This window comes from Bactrocera dorsalis, chromosome 5, assembly GCF_023373825.1.
Source record: "Bactrocera dorsalis isolate Fly_Bdor chromosome 5, ASM2337382v1, whole genome shotgun sequence".
In the NCBI taxonomy this organism is placed as follows: domain Eukaryota; kingdom Metazoa; phylum Arthropoda; class Insecta; order Diptera; family Tephritidae; genus Bactrocera; species Bactrocera dorsalis.
Window position 1 is genome coordinate 34,452,060 of NC_064307.1, and position 13,880 is coordinate 34,465,939.

Genomic DNA, 13,880 nt, shown 5'->3' on the forward strand with positions numbered 1-13,880 from the left:
TTTGCGTGAAGTCTTTTGTTTGCTAAAGTGATTTTCGGCGGCGGAGACGATGCTGCGCTCTAGAAACGCCCAGCAAAAAGGTATTTGCGGATTAAACGGTCCTTTCGCGTAAAGATACGCGCAAAGATATGCGCAAAGATACGCGGAAGGATACGCGCACCCGCGAGAGAGGAGCGCGCGGCTGACTCGGTGAGCGCGGAAAACACAGGTGTGAAACAATGCAACAAAAACGGCCTATGGCCATGCCAAATACACCTTGATACACACAATCATGGGTACAGTCGCGAAGCTAGCTGCGGCCAAGACGCGAGTATAAAAGCGCACAGCATGCTAACAAGGACTCATCATTTGTGTGTTAGCTGCTAACGTGTGCCATTGGTTCACTGTCTGACTCAAATATTATACTTAAAATAGAATATTTGCCGCTCAAGTCAAGTCTTCAACTGACAATAAATAACATTTGTCCGACCAGCTACTTAAACTTAACAACCGAACTTAAACGAGCACCGTCCACACACCACACCAAATGGGTTCCTTAATGCGCAAGTGCACCACCAGCAACAGCAACAACAGCAGCAGCAACGCAAATAAGAGTAAAAGCAAAACATCTGTTGGCTATCAACTCTTTATGTATCAGGAGGAGCTGCGCCGCGGCAATACACGTAGTCTAAGCGTCGCCAAATCGAAGATCTCTCTCACTGAGTGCCTAATACGCGAGAACGTGCAGAATTTAAGCAACCGCAGCGACGAAGATTTGCGTATCATAAGCCGAGAAATGTCATTCAAGAAGCATCTGCAGACGCAAGTCTCGCGTTATTCAAAGCTTATCAAATTGGCAATGGGCGTGGAGCAGAAGGCCATTAAAGATTCTACGTATATAAGCAGTACAGCGGCACATTCGCGCGTGAAGTAGTCGTCGTCTAATGTTTAAGCATCTCTGTTAACTTCGTACCGCTGTGATTAATTGTAAAGTTAACTAGTTTTAAATTGTATATTTATTAATTTATTATATGTAGGTTAGTGTATTAGTTTGTAGTGTTAAAAGCTTGTATAAAAACTGAAAAAATATAACTTGCATCAAGTTGAAATACCAAAGTGTGTCTTTGAACTGATTTTTTATTCATATGGTTACTTTCTTGGTAAAATTATGCTCACAATGTGTTTAACTAACTCGTCTAACTCTAATATAGATAGACTTTGTCATTGCAAATAACGTACATTACTTTCTGCTAATAAAGTTAATAGCATAGACCCGAACCAACAGCTGCTGTCTCGCGTCTGTACTAACTTTACATCATAATTCACGTCAACTGACAGTCCATGTTCCAAGAAAAATTCACATCTGTCAAATTGAAAGCATATAGGCAATGTTGTATTACCTGAATTTGTAAAAAAAAATACAAAAGCACAATCAGTTGTGAGAGCATCTTGACTTTAAAGAATATATAATAACGAGTGATCCAACAAGAGATCTTTTTTTTGTCAGATCATGAGTCGTTTTACGTCGAGATCTTAAATTGAAAGCATACAAAATACACTTTGTATAAGAACTGAAGCTGCTCGACCTTCCAAAGCGACATTGCTTCGCTTCGGCTCATTTCTAGCTCAATGAGTATGTAAACAAGCAAAATTGCCGCATTTGGGATGAAGAGCAACCTGAAGAGATTCAAGAGAAAACAATAGTTTGATGTGGTTTGTGGTCCGATGGATTACCCTTTACTAACCAAAATGATGGAGGTCTATTCTTTGCACCATTAGCTCAGGCAATAGAGTAATAGAAAGATAGAGTATGAGTATACTAACAAGTAATTGCAAGAGAAATAGGAAAGGCTTAACTTTAAAAACTGTTTTTTATATAATTTTTTTTTGAGAAATAATAATCGCCGCTTGTTTGCACTGGAAGAGTAATAAATATTTTGAGTTCGTTAACTGTGTGATCAAGTCTAGGAAGGGATGCTTAAACTCCATATCTTTAGCATCAATAATGGTTAGGGTGCTTGGCCTCAGCGGTAGAGCTGATGAGTTTGCTAGGAGAGGTACTGCATAATAATTACGGCATGTTTAACGTAGGTTCCTGCTGACGACAACCTTACCTCACGGCGCTCAAAAGCACAGGTGATCAAACATGTCAGACATTTTCAGTACCAACTGACAGTTTGGAACTGACACACCAACCACCTTGGTAAGGCTCGAGGCCCATTCTTTTCTGCCATATTTTGGGTCCGGCACACGATTGTAATTCAACTTGGAGTCGGTACGAGTAGAAGCTCCATTGGCTGCTTGTGGTTCACTACTGGACTGATGAGCCTCAGACCAGTTCAGCAAGCATTGACCAACTACCAACCACTTTACTGTCGGAAGGCCGTTTTTGCGCTTTCAGAAAGGTCTACCTTCCAAAGTTTGTAGGAGTTCTAGTTGAACATAATCCGATCGGGATTCATGCATGCAAAAATAGAAGATGTTACCGGATGCCAGCTGTATCAACTGTTTGAAAGAAGTTGAGATGGGTTCAACTCAAAACTTCCTTCTCGATTGTACGACTTTTAGTAGATCAAGGCAGAAAACACCTCCGATCTCGTACTTTTAGACATTCAAGTTGAATAGCGATAACAGAAATGAAGCATATAAGCAAAGTTTTGATAAGCCGTTTTGTCGATAGTTGATATCAAACTATCCTATTTTTACGTCTGACATCACACAGTACAGTTCATAAAAGTTCAAAAATAATACTCCGCCATGCGGAGCTCTAAGCCATACAGCCTAACCTGACCTAGGTACCTGAATGATTTTGCGAAACTCACCTATTGATGGCGTGAACTCATTAATTAACAATGAAGTAACAAATTTCAAGCAGAAAATTTTACAAAATCTTAATAATTAAATGAGTTAGTGCATTCCACGTGTTGGTCAAGTGATTTAGATTTGGTCTAAGTGGCATATAACATCAATCAAGTTCTCCGCATTGCTTTTGGCAATGTTCATACTACAAGTTAGAAAGTTTCTTATTGCTAATTTCCGCTGAAATTGAGAATCGTACAATGAGAGTTTCTAACAGCACTTTCAAAGTATTTATACCCAAATATTTATTGCACTTTATATCGAGCAACAATGTGGGTTTCTCCATACTACGATACTAATTAAAGTATCTACAGGTCTTCTTTACAATTACTTTTAAGGCACGAACTAAGCAACGCCAACTAAATCGACTAAACGATCGCCACAACCGGTAACTTTTGCGATAATCACGCGTACAGCTTCCACTGCGACCACAGCGACCAAAGCGGTACATTTAATGACGCTTAGGTACTGTCACATTTACTCATTATGGCAATAGCTCCAGCTCCAGCTATCTATAGACGAGTGGACGAGTGGACGAGTATTCGCAAATAAAAACAAAAATAAATAGAAATTTATTTGCAGATAATGACATACATAAAATGTAGGAGTGGAAATTCCTGTTCTTATCGCAATGCTGCCGCCACATTTAAACAAGCCAAGCTGGCGTAGTAAAGACATCCGTCAGTCGTTCGTATGGCTTGAGTTGGTCATAAATGCCTGCGAGAGATTGCGAACAAGCCAAATAACCGGTAAAGTGGTGGTAGAGTTTTAGGTGACTGGCACTGCTGATCAAGTCATATGGGCATATACATATGTATGTGTGTGTGTGTGTAAGAATGTAAATGGCACATTGTACTGCCATCAGGTGTGGCGCTGAAGATTAGCAGAAAGCTGTACTTGTTGAGTGTTTAAATTTTGAAATGCAATTTCTTCGCAGTAATTATGCAAATAATTTATTAATGCATTGCTTTTTAATAAAATAATTGATATGCTAATTTTTGCGCTGCATTCAGAGTTGGTTACTAACCCACACTTCGATTGTCAACTGACATGTTCATACAGATTTTTGAAATAATTCACAGTTATGACAAAAAGCGAGTTGGACAAAATTGGGAGAGTTGGGAGTTTTAGAGATGATTTCACTAGACTAGCACAAACGGTTTATTATTGGGTAGTCGATAAAGTCTTTTCGTAGTTTGTCGACTGAGCTTGTCAAGATGATTATTTGTATAAAACGGGTTTTCTTTTAAAACGATGCTATAAAAGTAGAACAATATGGACAGTAAACGACCCTCATTTTTTCCCGCTCTTTTGACATTTCTCTCCAGTAAGGTTTGTCCTTTCTTCATAAAAAGGCATACGATCCAACAACGACTCCAAATTATTAAAATTTACTACCGAAATTCGGAGTCAGTGGCCTCAACTTTAGGAGCGCTACGTTCAATTTTTGGTGGTCATAACCGTCCTTTCAGATCAAAAATTGAGCGTCTAGTGGAAAAATTTGAATCCACAGGCACAGTACAAAATATTCCCGTGCCAGTGAGACAAAGAAGTGCCCGTAGTGTCGAGAATATTGCTGCCGCTAGCGCATCAATTGAGGAAGACCCAAATCAGTTTCTCACACGTCGTTCTCAAGCGTTGGGCATCTCTGTGACGTCGTTGTGGCGAATTTTGTAAAAGAGCTTGGCCTACATCCTTACAAGATCAAATCGATGAAAGAACTGAAGTCGTCTGATCAACAGAATCGTCGTATGTTCGTGAATTGGGATGAACAACAGCTTGAAAATGATCCGGATTTTCATCGAAAAATCATCTTCAGCGATGAGACTCATTTCTGGCTGAAATGGCTTCGTCAATAACCAAAATATGCGTTATTGGTCATGGCGTAGCAATCCACACGTATTCCATGAGTCATAATTGCATTCCGAAAAAAATTACGGTTTGGTGCGTTTCTTACGTGATGATCAAGACCGGCTCATTACTGTAACGAGGAATCGCTTTCGCTCAATGATAACCGAATTTTTTTGGCACGAAATGCATGATATGGACTTGGACAATATGTTGTTTCAAAACGATGGCACCACAAACCACACAGCGAACGTCACAATTGATTTATTGAAAAGGAAGTTTGGTGAATGTGTTATCTCACAAAATGCCCAGTCAATTGACCGCCTCGGTCGTGCGATTTGACGCCGTTCGACTATTTCCGTTGAGGCTACGTCAAGTCCGAAGCCACCATCTGAGTGTTGCAAAGTTGGTGGCAAGCTTAATATGCTGTTCAAGTTATAAAAACAAAAGTAATGAGACTTCATTTCTTATAAAGACTTTTCCGAAAATCCGAAAAAGACCAGAAATGGTTAATGTTTCTCAGGGGCAACGAAAACTCAATGAAATAACCTACATTCCATCCAGCCTTGTAGGCAAATTAAGAAAAGAACTCACCTTCAAAGTAATAGAATCTTTCTTTGAAAGTTATGGATAGCTGTCATATATTGAAATATCTACTTTTTTCATTTGTAAACGCAACCATTCCTAAACGTCGCCTATTTTCGGAGGAAGCTCAAACATAAACGACTCATGGTCTTTTTCCGAAACATGGCTGCTTTAAGATCCCCTAACCTCTATTGAGCAATGTCGCAATGTAAATAAAAATAGGCATGGGAAATCTGAATCTCAGTATAATAAGCACCGCTTGAACCATCATAACTCAAACTTAGAGTGTGAATGCTGACTATACCCGCACTAGGCAATGCAAGTGATCTCAGCTAGATTTAAAATATGGTACAAAAAGCTCTGGTATACACACCATAAAGACACCATGAAGGTAGAAATCTGGTAATACTATCCAGTTGGCAATACATAACCAATGCAAAACTAGGCGAAGCTGTAGAAGTGCAACATTCTGTTGCAAGCAAAGACGAGATGCAAACCAAAAACCTAAACTGAAGCCACCGCAGTGGCAATGGAGGACGCAACAGTAACAACAACAACAACAAAAATCGCATTGCAACGCAGCGCTGCGACTGCAATGGACGCTGTGGGTAAATACCGATTTCGGTTGATTGGAGACCGGCATTGGAGCAGCCAGCCAAGCTGCCAAAGCGCACGTTGGCGCGATGAGAAGGCAGCGAGTGAGTGCTCAAGCGTCCAATTCCCACGAAACGTGATTTGTGTTCGTTCGTGTTGATAGTTGTCGTTGGGCGCATTGCTGTTATTGTTGTTGCTATCGTATAATATTAATATGGTTTTTCCATCAGCATTGTTGCTGTGCTGCTGCAGCAAAAAATCTACTTGCATTGTTGCTGTTGTTGCTTCTATTTGTTTCTTATTACCATTTTTTCAGTGTTTGCTGGCTGTTTGTCCTTCTCTTTTCTATCTTCTATTTTACATTGGTATTTTGTGAAAAAATTCGCTTGGCATTTATAGCTCGGCACCATCACCATCACCTTCACCGACGTCATCGTCGTTGGGTGCTGGTGCTGGGGCGTCACAGTCAAGCGGTCGCTTATTTGCGACTATTTGTGCGCGTCTGACATTAAGTTGAGCAGACCGTCTCGGCAACGCTGCGTTACAGGCTTGCCGTCGCTAGAGTACAGCTTAAAGTTCAATTTTGCACAAGTGTGCATTTACGTGCGGCAAGCTGTTTGACTGCATTCGTTTTGGCCTAAGATTTCTGCTGACGGTTGAAGCTTCTACAAAATCATTGCATTGTGAAAGAGGCGCGGCTTTAGGTGCCTGCGAGTAAATTTTGATGTTAGCGGGAAATATTTTGAAAACTAACAGTTTTTCTAGTTATTCCAATACGTTGAAAATTTTCCGTTAAGAGTTTAGTATATATCACTTATGTTTAATGTGTCGACCATATGTTAAGTTCAATGGAAAATTTAGCAAAAGTATATAAATATAGTAAAATTTTGTCTCACTATGCAAAGTGTTCAAGTGTACGACATACTAGTTGTGTTTTAAATTTCGGAATATTCCACCTAACTCAAAAATAGTACCTAAAGCATACCTTCATATTAAGCCAGCAGGCAAATGCATTGGAAAAAAGTAAGGAATGGTGTGCTTTTAACTTACCTAAGAAGTAAATAAGAACTAAATTAATAATTTGGAAGCTTTGAACGAAGAAAGTTAAGGGATTATATGCATACACTTGTGTTTGTCGAAAACTCGAAAATTTTTTGAAATTTTTTCTTCTTTATACTTTTGAGATTAATTCTAGTAAATTTTATAAAGATCTGAGCCATTAAAGTCAAAGTTAGCGCTGCCAAAAGCGTGCTTTTCCCATATGCCCTAAAGTAAGGGAAAAAATTTTGTATGTGATAATCTCAATATGATATACAATCAATAATTCAAAAAGTACCGTTGTGGTGAGTTTTTCTGATTTTCCAATGACCATGTGACCTAACGATCTTATTTTTGTTTAGACTACTTTAAAACTGCAACATTTATAAAGGGTGATTTTTTAAGAGCTTGATAACTTTTTAAAAAAAAAAAACGCATAAAATTTGCAAAATCTCATCGGTTCTTTATTTGAAACGTTAGATTGGTTCATGACATTTACTTTTTGAAGATAATTTCATTTAAATGTTGACCGCGGCTGCGTCTTAGGTGGTCCATTCGGAAAGTCCAATTTTGGGCAACTTTTTCGAGCATTTCGGCCGGAATAGCCCGAATTTCTTCGGAAATGTTGTCTTCCAAAGCTGGAATAATTGCTGGCTTATTTCTGTAGACTTTAGACTTGACGTAGCCCCACAAAAAATAGTCTAAAGGCGTTAAATCGCATGATCTTGGTGGCCAACTTACGGGTCCATTTCTTGAGATGAATTGTTGTCCGAAGTTTTCCCTCAAAATGGCCATAGAATCGCGAGCTGTGTGGCATGTAGCGCCATCTTGTTGAAACCACATGTCAACCAAGTTCAGTTCTTCCATTTTTGGCAACAAAAAGTTTGTTAGCATCGAACGATAGCGATCGCCATTCACCGTAACGTTGCGTCCAACAGCATCTTTGAAAAAATACGGTCCAATGATTCCACCAGCGTACAAACCACACCAAACAGTGCATTTTTCGGGATGCATGGGCAGTTCTTGAACGGCTTCTGGTTGCTCTTCACCCCAAATGCGGCAATTTTGCTTATTTACGTAGCCATTCAACCAGAAATGAGCCTCATCGCTGAACAAAATTTGTCGGACGTAAAGCGCGAAACACATTTCGAACCGAACACTGATTTTGGTAATAAAATTCAATGATTTGCAAGCGTTGCTCGTTAGTAAGTCTATTCATGATGAAATGTCAAAGCATACTGAGCATCTTTCTCTTTGACACCATGTCTGAAATCCCACGTGATCTGTCAAATACTAATGCATGAAAATCCTAACCTCAAAAAAATCACCGGTTATTTATTTATATTAAGTTTGCCAAGATAATTATAAGATACAAACGGTAACGTCAGAGGTCTTTAAGGGTGATCTATTTCAAGTTCCCTATTTTTTAAAAGCAAAAACACTGAAACTTCAAATCTAATAAGTAATTTCTAATATCATTCGAAAGAACATGCTTTGGCATTTATTTTTTAAAGATTATCTCTTTGAAATATTGGCCGCGGCTACTTCTCAGATGTTACATCCATTGAATCTAATTTTCAATGACTTGTTGGAGCATTTCGATTGATAACTGGCGAATGACACGCGTGCTGTTTTGCTCTGAAGCCCTGAAGCCCTGAATCGGAGCGAGATTGACCGCATAGGCCTTATACTTTACATATCCTCAGAGGAAAAAGTATAGCGGTGTGATATCACACGTTCTTGGTGGCCATCGACCGGCCCAAAACGTCAAATTTTTATGAAATCGATCGATTAATGATGTGTGGGAAGTATCGCCGTTCTGCTGAAACCGAATTTCGAGCCAAATCACGAGCTTCAATTCCACGCATCAAATAGTCGGTTATTATAGCATTGTTTTTGAAAATATATAAACCGATGATTTCACCGCCCCACAAATCACGCCAAACCTTTAGGTTGCTCTTCGTCCCAAATCCGCCAATTATGCTTGTTTACATACGCATTGAGTTAGAAACGAGCTTCATCACTGAGCAAAACTTGGCTCGAAAACGTCGGAACGATGTCCCTTGGAAAGGTCGAGTGGCTTCAGTTCGTGCACAAGCTGTATTTTGTAAGCATTCAATTTAAGATCTCGACGTAAAACGCGTCAAGTCATTCCATAAGTCAGTCTGTGTTGCTGTGAGCGGCGCCGAATCGACTCTCCACGGTCTTCGCGTACATTCTCAGCAACGGCTGCTATATTTTTTTCACAGCGTACTGGACGTCGCTTATTTGGTCGAATATTATCTAACAATGAATGCTGGGTCTCAAGATGATGGTGTTGCGATTAGTACTGCGCTCAGCAGACCGTTTATGTTGACTATAAATTGAACATGAATTTTCGTAATAAAGTGGAACGATTTATAAGCGCTTTTTAGACGTAAGTCTTTCCATTATGAAATACCAAAAATATATATAATAAATACTAAAAATAACATGACATGAATCACGCGTGATCTGTCAAAAGAATATTATTGAAAGAAGTACCTATCTCTACTTGGATCAACCATTATAAAGTATATATATAAATGATTAGCATGCCGAGCTGAGTAGATTTAGCCATATCCGTCTTTATATACGCAAACAAGTCTGCCAGTTTTTGAGATATCGATCTGAATTTTAACAGGCGTCCTTATCTCATAAAGAAGTGGCCATACATTTGATTTGAAAAGCATTAAGCTTAGAGCTGGGAACCCAGTCATCCTAATAGTACTTCCCCTTATAACATAAATCGATAGAAAAAATTATATTTTGGGCTTTTAAGGTTTGTGGAATGAAATAATCGATAAACTATTATGATTTTCCGAGCCAAAAATAAAATTCAGTTCAGTCATTATTTTTGTGTGCAATGGAAAACTATATTCTTTTTCCAAAAGTTAATCGATTATAAGTGTTTGTGTGGATTTTTCTTAAGAAATCAGATAAAGGAAAACTTTTGAACCAAAGAAAATGCAATTAGTTTGAAAGAAAAAATATACAGCTCTTCAAAAAGATGTTAATTTTTATCTTTTCTAAAGAAAATTTTTATGTTTTCAAGTGGCCATATATGTACTTAAGCGGTGCGCAAATACCATATCACAATACTGCGAAATACTTATGCATAACCCTGGACACGAAACTTACAAGTATAGCAAAAATATTTATGGATTCTTGGCGATCATAATACCTCTTCGAGGTATTTTCTTTAGGTTACTTTGATCTTTGTCCTTTAGTTCGACTTTTTGCAGCGACATTTTATCCGAATTCGGCACCATTTACTACCTCGATGTAGAGTTTATTACAGAAATTTCTTATTGCATTATTTTTATATAGCTCACTCACCTTATTTCAAGTTAATCCAATCTCCTGCTGGATGACACAATTCGTGTATTGAATATTTTACACAAAGAATGTTACAAAGCACAACAAATATTTGCACAATATCCACAAAAAATATGTTTACTTTATATTTTTGTACCACTTCACTAACAATCTCACGGTTTTATAAATTTTTTCGTAAGAAATATCATATATTGTGTAACAATTGTGAATTATAAAGGTGAGTACACAATTTTTCGTACACTTTTATGGCTTGAGTTCTCAAATACAATCAGCACTTTTGCACAACTATTTCAATATTTTTTTCCAATTCGTTTTTTTCTTGTACAATTTTGCTGCAACACTTCCACTTTTGCGGCCGATAGACATTTTAATGGCATTACTTTTTCAAAACTCCATTGCATAATTTATTTATGCTTGCAAAACAGAAACGCGCACACACTATATACAACACCGCGTTGAGTTGAATTGAGTTGAATTAGAATTGCAAATAGATTTTGATGCTTTTGCCTCACTGATTGGCATTTATGCTTGCCCTTCTTTCGCTTCTTGCGCGCGGTCCGTGCAGACGCTAGCACAGGCGTGTGATCTCGCTAAAGAACCACTCGCGCAGCTGCGCGTCAATGTAGTATGCGCCTGCGCCGAGCACAATCGCCAGGCAGGCGAAATCCAGCGGACGTTGGTATTTGTGCAGATTGGCCAAGACAGCGCACGACACCAATAAGCGCAATGCGAAGACTAATGTGGCCAGCATCACCAGCCGGTTGCAGCAGCTAGAATGCAAGCGAGCGGCCCAGCCAGCCGACAATCCAACAATCCGACAATTTCCAACCCAAACGGGGTGACGACGACGCTCGACGTTCGAGGTGCGACGCGAAACCGAAAACGAAAATGAAATGCAGAATGCAGAATGAAGAATTGCCGAAATCAAGTTCGAGCTGGGGTTTTCACTGTGCGAGCGAATGTGTGTGTGCGGACACGACGATGGCGACTCTGAGGTTATTTTCTTGTTTTTTTTTTCTTTTTTTTTCTTGCAGTCAGCAATGCACTTTTTCTGGGTTAAAGTTGGTCAGTTGGTTCGCCATAGGCTGCAATTACTGGCGTCTTTAACCACACGCGATCAGCGATCATGCATACGCGAGTACACCACAAAGCTGTAATTTTCTTGCACTGCACACAACACACGTTCGATTTCAATTCGGTTGAATATATTTAATGATGAAAAGTGGAAAACTTTTAAATGGCTCACACACTCGAAAATGGGGCACAACGCACAGCTGCGACGGCGTGTAATAATCTGTCGGCAAAAGACACCGCTTCGAGTCAAATTCACAGTTTGCGTCCACTTGCTCAGCCACCGTTACACTTTTGCAAGCAACTCAAGGCCCGATATGGTACACAACTAACTCGATCCGGAGCTTACGATGTGCACGCGTTCTGCACGTTCAGCCGTCACAACGGTTAACTAACGAATGCTTTGGCTGCCCTAAGTTCTGGCACAGCCGCATACGAAACGACGATCGCCACACACAAAGCGTCGCTCGCAGATACAATCGGAACCAGTTGGTTGGCATACTCCAAATTCGTATACAAAAGCGAATGTGCACGCCGCCGAGTGTAGCTGTTGCTGTTGTTGGCGCAGATAAAGCCAAAAAAGCGTAAATGGCCAAGAGAAAGGCTAAAAGCAGTGAGACTGTGGGTATTTGTTTGTTCCGATTGGGACGGCGAGTTTGTAGCTTGAGTCTTTCGTCTCTTTGGCGTGTTTGTGGAGCGTAAGGCAGAGAGAAAGAGAGTGAGAGAGAGATAATATGGAAAATGAGAGCGCGTACTCGTATATTAAGTGTGCAGTTTATAATTCTCGTTTGTTTGCAAACACTTTTTTTCGGACTTTACACACACTGCTGTGTGTGTGAGTGTGTATAATGTTTCTTTCTCTCGCTAACTGTAAAATAGCAAAGTTTTTCCATTTCAACTCGTGACTTTGATCGCAAGCGACTGCACTAAGTTGCTAACTAGTCTATTGACAAATTTTATTTACAGTGTAAATTAAATAAGAGACAAGAAATATCTTTCCACTTTTTGCAACTTTATTGTGTATCCACTTTATTTTGAGCCAATTGTGACTCACAGATATGCTTTTAAGTTTTAAGGCGTTAGGCATGGATTTTGTGGACCCAACAATATTTACATAAGATAAACTTAATGGTTTTATGTTATGCAAGGGGTGGTGTCTTTCACCGAAAATGGTCCGCTGGCTCTATGATACCACAGTCAAGCCCATTATGTTCTATGGAGTCTTTATGTAGTGGAGCGCTCTATAAAAGACCACACTTGAAAAGAAATTGTTCGACGAATGGCGCTCATCAGCAAGTGTGGTGCACTAAAGTCCACTCCAACGACGGCATTTAATGCGATCTTGCACATCGAAAGATGTATGGTATGCGAAAGTTGCTATCAGACTCAAATCTGGGTTCTTAAAAGTACACATGCCTCGAAAATCCTAAAACACTTTGATTTCACGCCGGATCACTTGGATCTTGGAGTCGGCAAACTAAACTCTGGCGGCTCCTTTCTGCCCATGTACCGACGAGGGAGTTGAGGAAAGGTTGGTGGAGAGGTTTTGCTGTTAGGAGCTCTCTATCAACTCCAGCTTCAGACTTCCTGACTATTGTAGTGTTTTCCAAGCCGATGTTGCAGCCATTAAGGTAACAATAGACTACTGCTACGGACTGCATCCTCCTTCAAAGAAGTAATCATTCACTTAGTTGGCAGAGCGGCTATACTAGCCTTCAACTCATGAACAGTGGGTTCAGTGTTGGCCAAGGAATGCCTAATATTGGTATTAATAGCATCGAATGTCTTTGTTAAAAGGCTAGTATGGGTGCCAGGCCACATCGGACTCGCAAGCCTTTGTAAAGCTGATGGCCTAGCAAAGAAAGGCGCCTCAGAAAAGTTATAAGTAATATGGAAGCAGTTCGGTGCTGCCGTATCCTACTACAAGCGGCCGGCTTGGTCAGAGCTAGGGGGATTAGGTGGAAACAACTCAACATTTCCTTCTTGACGTTAAGGAGGTCTAGGGAAGCCAATTTAACGCCTGCGTAAATTTGTATTGGTTATTAAGCGTTTTGTTAATTTACAAGTTCTTATTTTCTAAAGCTTTACAAAGGACTATATACATATAGCAGTAGGCAGTAGCAGTAGCTTAGGAACTACTTAACCAATTTCAGGTAATCGTCGTGTATGGTGATAGTGCTCTTACTCGCTCACAATGGTTGTCTCCGCGCGCCCCCTGCCTGAAAAAAGCTCCCATGAACAAGTCGAAGGTGAAAACGATTATTATTGCCTTTTTTGATAGCCGTGGAATCGTCCACAAAGAATTCGTTCCACCGGGGAAGACTGTGAATCAAGTCTACTATTGCCAAGTACTCGAAAGATTGCGAAAACGAGTCAACAGGGTGCGCCCAGACATCGCTCGTAACTGGATCCTTCATCACGACAACGCGCCGTGCCACACCGTCCTCAGCGTGTCCCAGTATTTGGCCTCTAAAGGGATCGCCGTGTTGCAACAGCCGCCTTATTTGCCCGATATGTTACCCTGTGACTTTTTTTGTTTCCTAAACCAA

General features: G+C 40.0%; 2 protein-coding genes across 2 annotated transcripts in view; one reads left to right on the forward strand and one right to left on the reverse strand.

Annotated features, from left to right (window-relative positions):
• The window catches only part of LOC105227122 (uncharacterized), a 266,518-nt gene extending 254,753 nt beyond the window's left edge, over positions 1–11,765 (reverse strand). Inside the window, exon 1 of the mRNA XM_049459215.1 lies at positions 10,261–11,765. The gene's annotated coding sequence lies outside the window, so the exon portion shown is untranslated. The remainder of the gene's footprint in view (positions 1–10,260) is intronic.
• Positions 7–1,739, forward strand: LOC105227161 (uncharacterized). Its single transcript, XM_029550560.2, has one exon. It carries the CDS (start codon positions 527–529, stop codon positions 911–913), a length of 387 nt encoding a protein of 128 aa, XP_029406420.2. The 5' UTR covers positions 7–526; the 3' UTR covers positions 914–1,739.
• Positions 11,766–13,880: the final 2,115 nt, after the last annotated feature.

Excerpts from the sequence above, each read along its gene's own strand:
- LOC105227161 (XM_029550560.2), top strand. The coding sequence starts at position 527 with ATGGGTTCCTTAATGCGCAAGTGCACCACCAGCAACAGCAACAACAGC.